The sequence below is a fragment of the Stigmatopora nigra genome, chromosome 3 (genome assembly GCF_051989575.1).
Source record: "Stigmatopora nigra isolate UIUO_SnigA chromosome 3, RoL_Snig_1.1, whole genome shotgun sequence".
Classification (NCBI taxonomy): Eukaryota; Metazoa; Chordata; class Actinopteri; order Syngnathiformes; family Syngnathidae; genus Stigmatopora; species Stigmatopora nigra.
The window spans coordinates 2457801-2475696 of NC_135510.1; the positions used below are offsets into that span (position 1 = coordinate 2457801).

Here is a 17896-nt window from a genome sequence, read left to right on the forward strand (position 1 = left end):
TACGTCCCAATAGTTGTTAAGGCCGATCGAAGGTCTTGCAGTCGATCATTAAAATATCTGCCTTGAGATCTGCGTCTATCTTGTTCTATCATTGCATACTTCCTGGGTGTACTGCTCACGTGACTTCGTTTTTTAATTCGTCCACGTGCAGTCCAGTACAGTATTTCGGAAATACCACATGCAATGATTTTTTTAAGCTTTTCCTTTCAAATGACATTTATACTCCCTTAAAACCACGAATCATTAACCTATTACATAAAACAATGGGGTTGGCCGCAACATGTAACAGGCTGACAGGTCAAAGTGTTTAATAAGAGCCTTGTCCACGATGAAGCTGGCGCGAACCCACAATCTCTCCATGGGCCCATTGCCATCCCAGTTCACCAAAAACTGCCACACCAAATTCCTCGCTTAAGGCCACCCAGGAGGTCTCCGACCGTGTACACAGGACCAACATCTATCATCATCGGCGGGGTGTAGATGGAACGGCTGGCACCAAGGAGCTCTGACTCACAGGCTTGAGACAGATAACATGGAAGGTCATGTGGACCTGGAGAGACCTGGTTAGGCCAAGTTAGACAAAAATAGGGTTAATCACCTTGGAAATAGGGAAATGACCTTGTTGCGAGCTTTGAGGAAATCCACGCACGAAGGCAAGTCCCTGCTTGAAAGCCTACACACTACTTTGGTCTGTATCCAGGTGATTTGCCGCAGACTTGATGCGAGCGATGCCTCGTTGATAGGTTCACCAATAAGTATTCCCAAGTTCACCTTTCAATAACTGAGGCACCTGAGATCATATCCTTTCATTATTGCAAGAAGAGAATCGATCCTCCGGTCAAATGATTCTGCAGACCTCAGTGTCTCTTTTGCGAATATATTCATATGATTTAACAACATGCATCACAGAAGTCTAAACATTATTTAGAGTCTCATAACAATTTGTCTCAGTTCTCAAAACTATTGTAGGTCTGTCAAAACCCTTGTATTAATGCGGTGGTCTCAAACCGATCCTCAAAGGGCCGCAGTGGGTGCAGGTTTTCATTCCAACTCAACAAGGATACCTTTTGCAAGTGCAATCAGTTAATTGGAGTCAGGTGCTACTTATTTTAAAGACACCTGATTGGTTAAAATGTCGGCACTGGATCGGTTGGAACAAAAACCAGGACCTACTGCGGCCCTTTGTGGAACCGGTTTGAGACCACTGTATTAATGCCTTGTATTAATGTCACATTTATAATAATAATGAACCTAACATTCCTAATAAGCAAAGCGTTCATATATGTAATGTTTAATATCCAAAATAAGGCAAAGCGTTTTTCATTGCAAGCACATATAATATTGATTAGATTTCAAACAGATTTATAATAATGATATACCTAACACTCGTATTAAGAACTTGGATGTGGCTGCCCACCTCTTGCCCATAGCATGCGGCGACGGCATCTGCACCTCCCCCTACTGATGAACTATTATTATTGTTGATCTTTTTTTCGTTTATTGGAAAATACAAACAGACAATCAAAGGATACACACACACTGAGACTCTGTTTCACGTGCTTTATTGCAAAAAGTAAGTGACAACCTTGATGTGTTGCTATTATCTGGAGTAGAGTTCATTAAGTTGGTTGAAAGCGTACTTATAATGACACAAAATGGCAATCCATCTATTCATCCAACCATCTATCCATCCACCCATCTACCCATCCACCCATACACCCATGCATCCATACAGCCATGCCCCCACCCACCCATCCAATTTCAGCGTGGATTTTCACATCTTTATGAACTTAAAAAAAATGTAACAATTGAAGGTAATTCTCAATAAGTGAAGTCGCAATAATCAAGGGAATACTGTACTTGGAATATGATAACGTTCAAATTCCGTATCTAAGACGCTGAACTGGTTTTAAAAAGAGGTGTATAACAAGTTTGACTCAACAAATTCTTGCTTTAGAGAAGCGATCAGGATTATCAGACACGTGTGCCACCATACTACCATCACACTATACCCACACTCACCACTACAACCCCCCCCAAAAACACACAGAAATTGTTAGTTGGCTGTTCATCCTAACACACCAGCAGCAGACCTCATTGTAAAGTGGGACAATATACGTATTGGGCACACTGGGGAGAAAAATGAAGGACTAAAAAGGGAACACAAGGCAAATGAGAGCAGAAGTGCAGTGTCCAAACATACCGCATGACTTAAAATGGAAACCTCATGTGGATATCAGCAATCAAATGACTGTTGATATTATACAATATGTTAACTAACGCATGTACTTGGTGAGTGATTTCAAATGGCAGACTGTGCATAATCGCATGTGCTTTCAGATATACAATTTGGCATAGTCCTAAATGTTATTTCACATTCCTTAATCAACAAAGACCAATCAACATTATGTAATTTAGGGTGGAATTTGTTCTTGCTTTTTTTCCATTTGTGTGTCCTTTTGATTACCCATTGATTACCCTTGTTGTTTTCTGCCTCTGATGTCTCTTCTTATCCACTGCCTCCCGTGCGACCCAACTGTTTCTCATAGCCTTGTTAACACCTGTCTGTTGATTTAAATCGCTAGTCATTGTCAGACCATTTTGACTTAACAAGCTATAAATCAGGGGTAGGGAACCTATGGCTCGAGAGCCAAATATGGGTCTTTTGAGTGCATATGGGTCTCTTTTAACCTGTGAGGTAAATTATGGAAACTGCTGGTGAGAAAGCGCAGGTATAGGAGCGTTACGTTGATATTATGGCATTGACACTGGGTCCAGCGTGTTATAATCTTTTTTTTTTTCATTACACTCTTCTGCATAGATATTCCAATTGACACTCATTGATTAAAAACAACGTGACTGTTTGGGTTATAAATCTTACATTATTATATATTTGCTTGCAATGAAGAATGTTTTGCTTTACTTAGGGGGTAAATAACATTAAAAAAGTCATTTTAATACATGTCACTCCCCCTCTGCAGCTGGTCTTCTCAAAACTATGTTTACACCGAAACATCGAGCTCCCTTTGGAAAATCCGGAGGACTTTCAGCTGTTTTGAGAAACATCGACTTCTGAATGTGTGGTTCACACGAGCTCCCTCTGGAAGATCCGCCAGACCTTCAATTGTTTTGAGAACTGAGATGCATGTTGTAAATCTTGTGTATAAAATAAGCAAGAGAGGCATCGATTCAGCAGAATGATCTAGGACGAAGGCGAGACAGGGTGGATTTTCTCTTTCAAGACACCGGTAATGAGTCATTTGTCTGTTTTATTTGTGCGTGCATTTGGGAATGCCTATCGGTGAACCTATCAGTAACAATGTTGTCACAAGAATTCAGAGACATTTTTTTTACTTTAGGGTTGTACGTGTGTGTGTGTGTGTGTGTGTGTGTGTGTGTGGTGTATATATATATATATATATATATATATATATATATATATATATATATATATATATATATATATATATATATATATATATATATATATATATATATATATATATATATATATATATATATATATATATATATATATATATATATATATATATATATATATATATATATATATATATATATATATATATATATATATATATATATATATATACATATGTATATATGTATATATGTATATATGTATATATGTATATATTTATATATTTATATATTTATATATATATATATATATATATATATATATATATATATATATATATATATATATATATATATATATATATATATATATATATATATATATATATATATATATATATATATATATATATATATATATATATATATATATATATATATATATATATATATATATATATATATATATATATATATATATATATATATATATATAAAAACATACACATATATACACACATATACACATATACACACATATACACACACATACACATATCACAGGTGACCTTGTTCACGACTCTTCTAGGTCTCTCCTTGAATCCATCGTTACAACACATTAATCATAGGAGTCTCCCACGTTTTCACCTCCACCGCTCTTTTCCCCCTGCTTTTCCAGTGTTTCAGGTAAGTGGGTCAGTGGTAACTTGCAAGTGCAGGACTGTTTGCTTTCACTTCAAGGGAGAGAATCTTATGTATGATGGGAAGAGCAGCTGACCGAAAGAGACACTTTTTTGTCGGATGAGTGCTGTTCGTTAAGAAGCCACAAAACAACAATGTGAGAAGTCTAAAATGTGACATGTAATTAATGATATGATATATGGTATGAAATAGGGGTGGGACATGATTAATTTGTTGTTGTTTTGTGGAATTTGTCTTGTTTATTCATTTTGATCGCAAAATAAAAATGTGTCAAGTCCTTTCTTTTTATTTGAAAGTATTTCATTGATTTCAAATATGATATAATCAATTAATATACACAACTGTTTAATGTGTTATGAATGATGGAGAGTTCTCATCAGCACAATATTCTCCGCCAGATGCCCTGGACATAAGAGGTGTTGGAAGCTACCCTACAAAATGACAATGTAGTTTATTTTTTAAATATTGTTTTCTCACTACTTTAAACCAAAAAGCTGTTCCCCATTCTATTGTGCCACTTGCGCAAAGTTCCAATGATATAGTGGGGGAACACTTTTTTAATAGTCTTGGCCTGCAACTTATATACTATTTTTTTTTTCTCTCAGACCACTGAAAGCCTGTTCTTTAAGCTATAGTTATCCATAAAACTAAATGTTACATGAATTGTTGCATATTTATCCTTTTGTTCTCCACTGAACTATTTTCAAAGTATTTTTGTTCTTGGTTTCCCATCACTTAAGGCCTGATAAACAAACCAAAAAAAACTTGAGTCGTATTGACACCAGGAGGAATGAGATATTCATTAATGAGACTTTCATTAATAAACTGTGCCAGCCGTTTACATCGCGAGATGATGCACAACCCCTCCGAATCCCAATAAATGAATGTATTTTTTTTATGTACCATATTGAAATGTACTTGATATATTTGAAAACATTCAGCAAGCCTAGCCAAAGCAATTTGGCACAACTCTCCACTGAATGGAACCTAACTCATTGGTTCTCAACCTTGTTGGAGCTACTGAAGCCCACAAGTTTTTTCATATGCGCATTCCTCAAACCCCACCAGTTTCAAACACAACCATTCACCGAAACCTACTGTGTTTTTATTTTTTATTTTATTCAAGATATATAAATTCCTCACACCACTGGTTGGTCAAGCAATGTCACGTGATCATATGCAGTCAGTGATGGTCAAGCCAGGGATGTTATCATGTGTAGCATTGGTCTCCAAAAAATTTCACAAAGGGCCGCAGTGGGTGCGGATTTTCATTCCAACCTGTAAGAGAAAACCTTTCCACCAATCTGGTATCCTAGGAGTGCAATCATTCGATTGTAGTCAGGAGCTTCTTTTTTTTCAGCAGAAGCCTCATTGGTTAAACTGTTTGTGTTAGATCGATTGGAACAAAAGCCTGCAAGCACAGCAACCCTCAAGAACCGGTTTGGAGACCTCAGGTGTATAGACATGAGTGTTTCTATCTTGAAGTCCGGGGCAGAGGTTTCACCGACCCCCTGAAACCGACTCGAACCCAGGTTGAGTGCCACTGGTCTAGCTCGTCTGACCTCCATGCTTATTGTTTTAGCAACAAGGAAGAAACTTTTATTTTGGTCCTACCACGGAGAGAAGTGAATTACTATAGTTTGATCCACGGTGCAATCTTTATTTGATGGTCATGGAAAACCCGAAGGCACCAAAATTCCTGAAGAGCCTGCAACATCATCAGTGACTAAATGTGGGTTTCACCAAATGTTGTGTTTAAAAATAAAATCTTGTTGAAATATGAACAACCTTTATTCAATGGTTATTCTAATTCACTTACTGTAACATCACAATATGTAAAGACAAAATGTGCCAAGTATTTTTATTTATTAAAAGTGCGTTAGGAATGATATCATTTTTCTCAGGCTGCTGCACTGGCCCTGCAATCCTACAGGGGGGACTTTTCTCCAACTATGAGCAAATGTTGATTCTTAAGTGTGCTGTGTTGTTGTCCATGTTTGACTTTTTATGTGCTTGTGAAAACATCATCTGAGCCTCACCAGGTACAGTAATACCTCTATTTACAAATGCTTCTCTATATGAAATATTCAGGTTACAAAAGCTTTGCCGTGAAATCCTTAGTTCTAAAAGACAAAAACAATTTTTAAGTTGTGAAATGACTAGGTGGCAGAGTGGTTAGCGCCCCAGCCTCACAGTTCTGTAATCTAGGGTTTCGTCTTCACATTATGGATTTTGAACATTCTCCGTTTGCTACTGTGTGGATTTTTTTTCTGGGTACTCTAGTGTCCTCCCACAAAAAAAAACATCCACTGGAGGCTGGTTTAACAATTTAAATTTCATGCAAGTATATATGAGTGTGAGCACTGATTTTTGTCTGTCTCCTTGTGTCCTGGGTTGGCTGGCCAACAATTAAGGGTCTCACCTGCTTGGTCCCCGTAGTTAGCTGTGATAGGCTCCAGCACCACACATCCCTTGTGAGGTTCATAAAATGAATGAAGGAAAGTTGTAAGACATCAAACAAAATCAAATATCCCACAGAATATAAATACACTTCTATAGCAATTTTGTTTCATTTTCTAGGCCCCCACCTTCAGTGCCCCTGCCCTCAGAGGTACATAAGAGGCGAAAAACACAATCACCCGGACAGCACACACAAGGAAAAACACACTCACACACAACCAAAATCCTAGCAAACCGAGCAAAGGAGATCCTGAAAAGACACAACAGGTGACATTCATGAACAATCACATGGACAGGACACAGGAAAAAACACCCAAACACCAAGCACCAAACCCCAACAAAACAAAAATACCTTATAACCACTTAAGTCACTTATTTAAACCTCATTTCACTTTTATTGTAAATAAATCTTTTTATGACTACTTGTGTGCACTTTATAGTGAAGCTTTAAATCTCATTGTAGTTTTTTATCGACAATAAAGGCATTAAATTTGATTAAATTCAATTTTTTGATCAATTTTAAAATGAAAATTACAAAACAATTAAACAATGCAGGGGCTAGCCCGGTGTTGTGAGTGGTTAGCGCGTCGGCCTGCCATCTCTGGGGTCCTGATTTCAGATCCAGGTGGTCTAACTGTGTGGGTTTGCATGTTCTCGCTGGGCCTGCGTGGGGTTTCCTCCTGGTACTCCGGTTTCCTCACACATTTCAAAAACATGCATGATAAGCTGATTGGACACTCTAAATTGCTCCTAGGTATGTATGGGTGTGAGTGTGCCCTGCGATTGGCTAGCCACTGATTCAGGGTGTCAACCGTCTCTGGCCCGGAGACAGCTGGGATTGGCTCAAGCACCTCCTGCGACCCTATTGAGAATAAAGCAGTACAGAAAATGAGATGAGAATAACAATGCAGACCCCAGAACAGTCGGATTAAATTTGAAATGAAAGAAAAGTAAACTTTAGCATAATTTTTGAACCATACAAAAAATGGGTTGTATGTTGTCAATTCTAGGTAAAGTGCAAAAATATTGAAGAAAGTCCCTATGTGTTCTTCGACTAGGTCAGAGCTTTAATGGAATTCACTTTAATCAACGATGCCATCTACCGATATTCTTTGTACATTGCATGTTGTAAATTGAATTGAATTGAAATCTTTTATGTATTGTCATTATACAAGTACACTAAGCAGGCAACGACAGCTGCTTTTTGCCCGTTCACTGCAAAATGTGGCACATTGTTGTCATACATATGTATATATATATATATATATATATATATATATATATATATATATATATATATATATATATATATATATATATATATATATATATATATATATATATATATATATATATATATATATATATATATATATATATATATATATATATATATATATATATATATATATATATATATATATATATATATATATATATATATATATATATATATATATATATATATATATATATATATATATATATATATATATATATATATATATATATATATATATATATATATATATATATATATATATATATATATATATATATATATATATATATATATATATATAATATAATATAATATAATATCATATCATATCATATCATATAATTATCTCTAGATACGGGAAAAAAATGATATGCGAGGGAGCCAGTTGGCCATATGCTCCAGCACCCCCGCGACCCTAGTAAGGATAAAGTGGTTCAGAAAATGAATGAATCAATCAATAAATAAATAGTAGGAGGTTGTTTGGGGGACCATGGAACAGATTAGGGCATTTAAATGTAAAATGTGACTAATTTACAGAAAATTAAGGCCACTTCTGCAACAAATTAATTCTTTAGGTAGAGTTACCACTGTTCTGAATTTTTGCACATGTTCACACATTGATTTTAACGTGAGGTTTTGGACAGGCAATGGTAAAGTGACTTCCTTTCATCTCATGTTAAAGCCACCAAATGCAACAAAATGAGGGCCATATTCACTTCATTCAAATGATTAGGCATAGGGGGACAGTTGGCCCGCAGACACACGCCGAATCTAAATGTCGTTAAAGATCGAATGAATTTGTAAAACATTTGGTTTTGACACTACGACGGAGTTGGAGTTAATATAAATTGGATTAGTCGACGCTTTTATCACGTTCGCTCATGTCTTCCGTGTTGTTAGTTCTAAGCTTTTATGACGTTGATGTCCTTTATGCCATCTCGTCCTGACGGGCTTGTATACGTTTTCCAAATCTAGCAGAGCAGTACGCGTGAGGTTTCTTTGTGCAAAGGCAGCGTGTGCCCTTTAGAGTATTTCCTGCTCTTTTACAAAGTCGGTCAAATCATATCACGTATTAAGAGTCACAGTCTGAATCCGGAGTTGGTTGTCGGTAAGATCTTCTAATACTACAATACTAATAATGGTAGTCACTTAATCTTTATTTTATGACTATAAATTGTTCTCAGAACAATGACACTGCTAGTATAACCTTGTGGTTTAATGAATACTGTCTTGGAATTGTATCTCTTTGGTTGTCTTTAATCTTGCCAATCTTTGTAATAAAAACAACATGCGCTGATGATTGATGGTCCATTGGAATACTATAGTCGAAACATTTGAATTGAAATTGTTATTTTGTCAAATTAAGAGATGTAACTTATTTTTTGGGGGGAGCCATAACACAGTCACCCTTCAAGCAGGTCCTTGTAACTTTCCTGATGGGTGAATCTTTGAAAAATCTTCAACTTTTTACACAATTGGCACCCGATTCATTTAAAACAACTGCCAAACGATTAGGAACTTTGAAGTCATTCCTTGGTTGGCTAATTTGACAGGATATTCTGATTTTCTGATTATTTGATTTTCTGCTATACATATAACACTCATGGTCAAGGTAGATATTTACACCACATATTTGTATATCAGTACAAGGTTTGGAATATAGAAAGCTACTTTATTGCAGGGCCATAACTACCGTATTTTCTTGTATATTGACCGCCTCCGCGAACAAGCAATACCCCTAAATTTGCCTTAAATTGTTGAATTTTACAATTTTCTCGTATAAGACGCCCCCTGATTCACAATTTTCATCTCCATATTTGTGGTTTTAAAATGAGTTACACGTGTTACTTTGAAGGGAAAATTTTAAGAAAATCACACGTGGTATTTCTGAGATACTGTATGAATCGAAAGGATGGATTGCACATGTGGATGTAATTATAGCATGAGAGACACATCAAGTAGGTATCAAGGCTGATATTTTAATGATCGACTGCAAGACCTTCGATCAGTCTTACCTTAACAAATATTGGGGTGTGCTGACATGGTAAAGCGTATGAACACATTTATAAAGGCTACTGGCGCCTGGCCAGTCATGGCATGTCCAACTACCGGTAAAAGGTAATATGGCAGCGCCCCAAGCAAGCAATGGCAGGCACCAGTGAGTTTTTTTTCACGTTTTATGAAAAAAACTTTTTTTTGGCTTGAATTTCATTCTTAAATGTCAAAATAATGTAATTTGGTTTAGCGGTTTATCTATTTAGCTTATGTCTATTTTGAAATACATGACCGTATTGGGCGCTTTGTCTTGCGCTATGGTATCTCATCGTGCAGTTTCGCGCATGTCAAGTCTAATTTGTGCACATATAAGCTGTACCCTTAATTCAATCATAATTATTTCGGGTTTTATATGCGAGAAAATACGGTAGTCCAGCGCAAAAGTTATGGCTCTTTTGTCAATAAATTAACTTGTGTGCTTCTCACCTGTTCAACTTGTTGCTGATTCTTTCAGAGACCTCTCTCCTTCACAAAATATGGTGAGTTTACATCTTTGCATTTTTTCTTAGTGCTCAAAAGGATGTAGAATATGGAAGGACTCTCGGAGCTTTTGTGTTAAAACATCCATTTCTGGCCCCCAGTTGAACGTGTGCTAGAACAGACACTTTCCATAGACATGGTTACATTTTGGGATTAGAAATGAAGTTGGGTAAACCTTTACAACCTTACCAGACATGTCTCAAGAATAATTTGCTCATTTGCATGAATCTGGGGCCTGGCCCCAACATTGTCGATTCAGTATAAGATCTGCTTTCCAAAAACATGCATGGCAGTTTAAATAAAGACAATACAATTCCACTCAGTTGGTGTAAATATTCTTCTTCCATTCTTTCCCAGATGTTTCTGTTGTATAATGACTTTCAATTATGAGTATTTCACAAGCATCAAAAGCTTTTATTGAGGTTTACATGCAATAGGTCAATATTTTCAGTGTTGGCTCTTCTTTTTCCAGACCTTTGAAATTCTCCCTGGAATGCTGTAGATCAACTTTTGAACCAAATCCTGACTGATGACCGTCCATTCTTGCATAATCAATGCTTGGAGTTTGTCAGAATTTGTAGAATTTTTCTATTGTCCACCTGCCTCTTGAGGATTGACGACAAGTTCTCAATGGGATTAAGTTCTTGAAAGTTTCCCAGCTCAGGGACCAAAATCTTAATGTTTTGTTCTCTAAGCCATTTTGTTACGACCTTTGCTTTTTGGCAAGGTGTTTCATCATACTGGAAAAGGCATTCTTCGCCAAATTGCTCCTGGATGCTTGGAAGAGAGGTTCAATTGATGCCAAACAGGCTTCAGGGTATCCAAGAAAGTCCAGCAAGCCACAGGACCGTCTCCTGAAGTTGTTTCACCTATGGGATCGGGCCACCACCAGTACAGAGCTTGCCCAGAAATGGCAGCAGGCAAGTGTGAGTGCAGCTGCATGCTAGTTAAGGCCAATACTTAAAATGAGGTGAGCGCTGCAATCAGTCTTGTCTCGTGCCGACAGTGATGCATCAAAGTGGGGGCCCGTGGGCCAAATTTGGCCCACCGCATCATTTTCTGTGGCCCAAGAAAGTTAATGATGAGTGCCTACTTTCTGTTTTATGATCAAATTCAACAAAAAAATGAGTTTGACACCCCTGCCTTAGACCATTCATGTGTATGCTTGCTTTTCGGTCAAGGGAGTGGGCTCTCTCACAATATGCCTAAAAACACAGCCATGCACAAAGAATGGTTCCAGAATTCCCCCCGAGAGCAACTTCTCCCAACCATCCAGGTGCAATTTGGTGATAAACAATGCCTTTACCAGCATGATGGATCACCTTGCCATGAAGCAAATATAATAAACAAAATGGCTTGGGAAAGATTTGGGGCATTTGGCCAAGAAACTCTCCAGATCTTAACTCCATTGAGAACTTGTGGTCAATCCTCAAGAGGCGGATGGACAACCAAAATCCCACAAATTCTGACAAACTCCAAGCATTGATTATGCAAGAATGGACGGCCACCAGTCAGGTTTTGGTTCAAAAGTTGATTGACAGGATTGCAGGACGAATTGCAGAGGTCTTGAAAAATAAGTGTCAACACTCCAAATATTGAGCTATTGCATGTATTCTCTATAAAAAGCTTTTAATAGTTGTGAAATGCTTCTAATGGAAAGTCATTATACCAGAGAAACATCTGACAAAACCCTAAAGCCCCTGAAGGAACAGGCTTTGTGAAAATGTAATTTTTGTCATCTCAAAACTTTTGGCCATGCCTGCACACTTTACTTAATATGTAAATTATTTAATTTGTTACAGTCCTCACACAACTACCAACTAAACACTTTAAAATTTGTCAAAATGTCACAATTTTATAAGAAGGATCTTTTTTGTACCTCGGGGGAACTTCGCTTCCGTAACCTGAAAATTTAGTACATAGAGTATGACTGTATCATGTATATGAAAAGTGAAAAATTGGAATTCTATGTATGTATGTATTCTATGTTCTTTTTTCCCCCCTACCCCATCAGCGCGAGTGTATCTCAGTGCATATTGGACAGGCTGGCGTTCAGATTGGGAACGCCTGCTGGGAGCTTTACTGCCTGGAACATGGAATTCAGCCGGATGGACAGATGCCCAGTGACAAGACGATTGGAGGCGGAGACGATTCTTTCAACACTTTCTTTAGTGAGACAGGAGCAGGAAAGCACGTTCCGAGAGCGGTCTTTGTGGATCTGGAGCCCACAGTCATTGGTAAACTACACAACTCTGAATGACTGTTCCATTGCCTAACTATTCTAAATATTAACTCATGGACTGGCATTGAAGATGATAGACCTCCAATCCATTTGTACTGGGAGCAGCTGTCGGCGAATGATCGTTGCCAGCCCTCCCATTTAATATGGACTGAGTTCATTGTCATTAATTGACCTTTTGCAAACTTCGCTTTTTATACAGCCATCAATCAAGTCCTACAGACCGCGGTTAGGAGAATGATCTGACCAACTCAGATTCCTCATTGTCTAAATTATTGTTGTGGTAAAGATTCATGTGAGCTGTCTTGCATTAAAATTCATAGGTAGAAGTAATAATGTTTCTAAAACTGGATATCAAAGTTGTACTATTATTACTAAAAGCCGTCCGTCTTTCTAACATCCAGGTATAGCTGTTTCATTAGATTAGGTTAGTTAACCTCACATCTGGGTTTGCAGTTGGTCAGTAAACATAGATAGCATCCTAATAAGTGCCTAGGCGTTAATTAGTTTTTATTTTTCATGGACGATTCAATGAATTAGACACCTTAGTGATCCAACCTTTTGCTTTTCTGTCAGTGTCAACACTCTGCTTTTGCCCCGATACTTGCTATATTCGTGAGAATTTTCAATATAAGCCTCTGCTGAATATTTTAAACCCATTTGCTTTAATTTGGAGATTGTAGTACTGGTATTTTAAAAAAGAAATCACTTGAAACGTCGGTATACATCTGCATACAATAGCTTGTGTCGTTAGATTACAATCATGAAGCTGTTCGGCTTAGCAATCGTAACTAAGGCGAGAGTGGTGCTTCTGCAAGGGTAATTTGCACAAATTGATTAAATGAGTAATTTTGGCAATGTCGGTATATGCGTTGAACAGCACCTTGATTTGATCTCTAGACGAAGTTCGCACCGGAACCTATCGACAGCTCTTCCACCCTGAACAGTTGATCACCGGCAAGGAGGACGCTGCTAACAACTATGCGCGTGGTCACTACACCATCGGCAAAGAAATCATTGACCTGGTTCTGGACAGAATACGCAAACTGGTGAGCATTGAAGTAAATCATATCCTGTGATTGAGAATAAAAATGTGACTTCCATTTAATGTTTCCATTGTTCATCAGGCTGATCAGTGCACTGGGCTTCAGGGATTCCTGGTTTTCCACAGCTTTGGTGGCGGGACCGGCTCCGGTTTCACCTCCCTTTTGATGGAACGTCTATCTGTGGATTATGGCAAGAAATCCAAACTGGAGTTTTCCATCTATCCAGCTCCTCAGGTTTCCACGGCAGTAGTTGAGCCCTATAACTCCATCTTGACCACACATACAACTCTCGAGCATTCAGATTGTGCCTTTATGGTAGATAATGAAGCCATTTATGATATATGCCGCAGAAACCTAGACATGGAACGTCCTACATACACCAATCTGAACAGACTGATCAGTCAGATCACATCATCTATCACGGCCTCCCTCCGTTTTGACGGCGCTCTTAATGTCGATCTGGCTGAGTTTCAGACCAACTTGGTACCTTACCCTCGTATCCACTTCCCTCTGGCTACCTATGCACCCATTATCTCTGCTGAGAAAGCCTATCATGAGCAATTAACGGTAGCTGACATTACTAACGCCTGTTTTGAGCCAGCCAACCAAATGGTGAAATGTGACCCTCGTCATGGCAAGTACATGGCGTGTTGCCTTTTGTACCGTGGTGATGTGGTCCCCAAAGATGTAAATGCTGCCATCGCCACCATCAAAACCAAGCGCACCATCCAGTTTGTAGATTGGTGCCCCACGGGTTTCAAGGTGGGCATTAACTACCAGCCACCCACTGTGGTTCCTGGTGGAGACTTAGCTAAAGTGCAGAGAGCTGTGTGTATGCTAAGCAACACAACAGCCGTGGCAGAGGCCTGGGCTCGGCTTGACCACAAGTTTGATTTGATGTATGCCAAGCGTGCATTTGTCCACTGGTATGTGGGTGAGGGTATGGAGGAGGGAGAATTTTCTGAGGCCAGAGAAGACATGGCAGCGCTTGAGAAGGACTACGAAGAGGTTGGCGCTGACTCAGTGGATGATCAGGGAGAGGAAGGGGAGGAATATTAGAATGTAGGATTGCAGGAAACACCGCTCGAGTTTACTGTGGTCCTTATTGTTTTTCTTGATCTGTGATCCTTATTGTGCTTCTTGACCAGTTTGATTCATGAAAACAATTTATTGGATGATTTGAAAATGTACTTCTCATTTGTTTCAGTTATTTTCAAGTTAAATTTTAGAAAGATATTGCCCATTAAAGCATGAAAAATAACATTGTCTGTGAAAATTGTCATTCTTTGAGATGGACTCAATGCTGAGTGCATCAACCTCTTGTAGATTTAGGTCAAATATATAAGCTTCACAAACTTTGAGACCCAAGTATCAGGTTTTATGCTGAGATGGGATTAAGTTATGCCGTTGTTATAGATACATAACTTTTGGCCAAAAGTTCTTAACAGATCATTCAAAATGTCAGAAGTGATTTTTAGTGGGAAAATGTTTAGGAATGTATTCTGCATAGAAATATAAAAACATGATCCAAAGTCCACAAATGTGGAGAAAGTCATAACTGGCTTCCTTTTTAAATTTCACACAGACACTTCTACAACTTGTGTTTACTGATATTTTGCTCAACAAACCTTGTTAAAATGAAGCCAAATGTAAATATACAGTAATGTGACCATAATACATTATCTTTCATCGCCATCCTTCATTTTGGTAAATTTGGGGATAGTTTGAACTTCGTAACTCAGCGTCAGGCTTGATGTGGAGGAGGCGAGAATGCACAATCAACTCAATCACAAACCGATATTTTCTTGCCAGGTGAACGGGGGCGACCCGATTGCTGGGAAGCCCGCCAGAGTAGTGGACAATGCAAAGTGTATTAATATCAAAGTCCCAAAAACAAAAGGACAAACCAAAGCGCTAGTGGGAAACGAGACTGGGCATCAATCACCGATTTACAAACTAGGGTTAAGCCTTTGACGGGGATCAGAAATACACATTTGACATGGATTATGACAGGATGTAACTGGGCGGCAATTTTCGGAAAACCCTGTTAATACTAGTCTCTGGCAGGTACATTTGGGGCAGTTTGTTGGAAAGTGTCCTGTGCTGTGGGTAGGCACAAATTTAGGCAACGTTGTTCAGTGTGCGTGTGAGTTCTGGCGTGAGAAAAAAATGGTGTGGGGGGGGGGGGGCGTGGGTGTGGGTGGGTGTGTGTGTGTATATATATATATATATATATATATATATATATATATATATATATATATATATATATATATATATATATATATATATATATATATATATATATATATATATATATATATATATATATATATATATATATATATATATATATATATATATATATATATATATATATATATATATATATATATATATATATATATATATATATATATATATATATATATATATATATATATATATATATATATATATATATATATATATATATATATATATATATATATATATATATATATATATATATATATATATATATATATATATATATATATATATATATATATATATATATATATATATATATATATATATATATATATATATATATATATATATATATATATATATATATATATATATATATATATATATATATATATATATATATATATATATATATATATATATATATATATATATATATATATATATATATATATATATATATATATATATATATATATATATATATATATATATATATATATATATATATATATATATATATATATATATATATATATATATATATATATGCTTATATATATATATATGCTATATATATATATATATATATATATATATATATATATATATATATATATATATATATATATATATATATATATATATATATATATATATATATATATATATATATATATATATGTATGTATGTATGTATGTATGTATGTATGTATGTATGTGTATATATATGTGTGTGTGTGTGACAGCAGCACTGCTCAGCATTGCTCCCGGAGCAATAATGTTTCCAATCCATATTGGAGTGCTTGCCACTACGTCTGATCGCGTCAAAAAGTTTATCTTACTTGTCTCCTCAAACGTTTCCACTGAGAGAACCTTCTTACAGTTAAAGGTGGATCTGCATCCTCCTTTTCAGCTATTTTGATGTCTGCTGGTTGGTCAGCAAAACTTGATACGGAGGTTCTCATCTTGGGTAGCTTGAGCGTCTTCTCCATGTTTCCTGTTGAAAAACACAGTCTCTTTCTGCTAAGTCAAAATTAGTGTGTTTCTTTAAAGTTTTTTTTTTATGCAGATAGCCAGATTAGACTCATCATTCAGCTCCAATCGTGTAGTGAATGATGGTGTTTTGTCTATAGTCTACTAAATAAGATTTCCATATTTTTGTTGTCCGGTTGACCTTGTTATGTGGGCGCAACGATTTCATAACGAAATATGGAACCTTTTTTCAATCCCGTCAATTAGTCTGTTAACACAATTTGGATGCCATTATCAATATAAATCAATGGTACTTTGGAATTTCAAATGATGCACTGTTTTTGTTTTTTCATTTCAGTGCTCCAAAATTTCGCATTGCAGATTTGTTCCTCCAATTCAATGCATTATCATCAAAAAAATTCTTTGGACTAAACAATTTTCCATAATTTTTCATCGCCATCCAAAAGGCTTACTGGCGATTTCAGAAATTGATTTCAAATTTCCAATCCCTGAAAAGATCTTATTTGCAAAATCGATTCCAATTTGCTAAATCCTTTTCCACCTTGATATCTAACCGATTGATTATATCTTGGTGGATGGCCAATCAAAAACACAAACAACCATTCACGCTCACACTCATTCATAATCAGACATCAGTGGTCTGCAATTTTTGTCACTAGTGGAGAGCGCCATCCCCAGTCCGGGGCGTCTTGGCAGCTAACCACCTTTTGCTGTCCTATCAGCACTAATCATTCTCAAAAGAACTAGGTTAAACGGCATTTGGTTGACATCAATTATTTGTTGCTAATGCAATCTGTGATATTTTAATAGTCATTAATATGACTCACGCTAAAGCATATTTCATCTAGTGATGGAAAAAACAATGATTCATGTTTCGTGCACTAAACATATTCATCTTATTCCATCTAATAGAAATCATGCTTATCCTAAATTAATTTTATCTAAACTTGCCAGGTACAATTTACCTAATAATTTGGAAAAATGCCAATTATGCATTGTCTT

At 36.5% G+C, this 17896-nt stretch overlaps 1 protein-coding gene across 2 annotated transcripts; it reads left to right on the plus strand.

Annotated features, from left to right (window-relative positions):
- The first annotated feature begins 8710 nt into the window (after positions 1-8710).
- On the plus strand, positions 8711-14818 carry LOC144194303 (tubulin alpha-1C chain-like). 2 transcript variants are annotated; one of them, XM_077713270.1, is made up of 5 exons: positions 8711-8933; positions 10335-10359; positions 12375-12597; positions 13500-13648; positions 13727-14817. In XM_077713270.1, the coding sequence occupies exons 2-5, from the start codon at positions 10357-10359 to the stop codon at positions 14702-14704; spliced, it is 1353 nt and encodes a 450-aa protein (XP_077569396.1). In that variant the 5' UTR covers positions 8711-8933; positions 10335-10356; the 3' UTR covers positions 14705-14817. The 2 variants fall into 2 exon arrangements, with proteins under 2 accessions (XP_077569396.1, XP_077569397.1); XM_077713271.1 differs by lacking the exon at positions 8711-8933 and having other exon boundaries at positions 10336-10359; positions 13727-14818.
- Positions 14819-17896: the final 3078 nt, after the last annotated feature.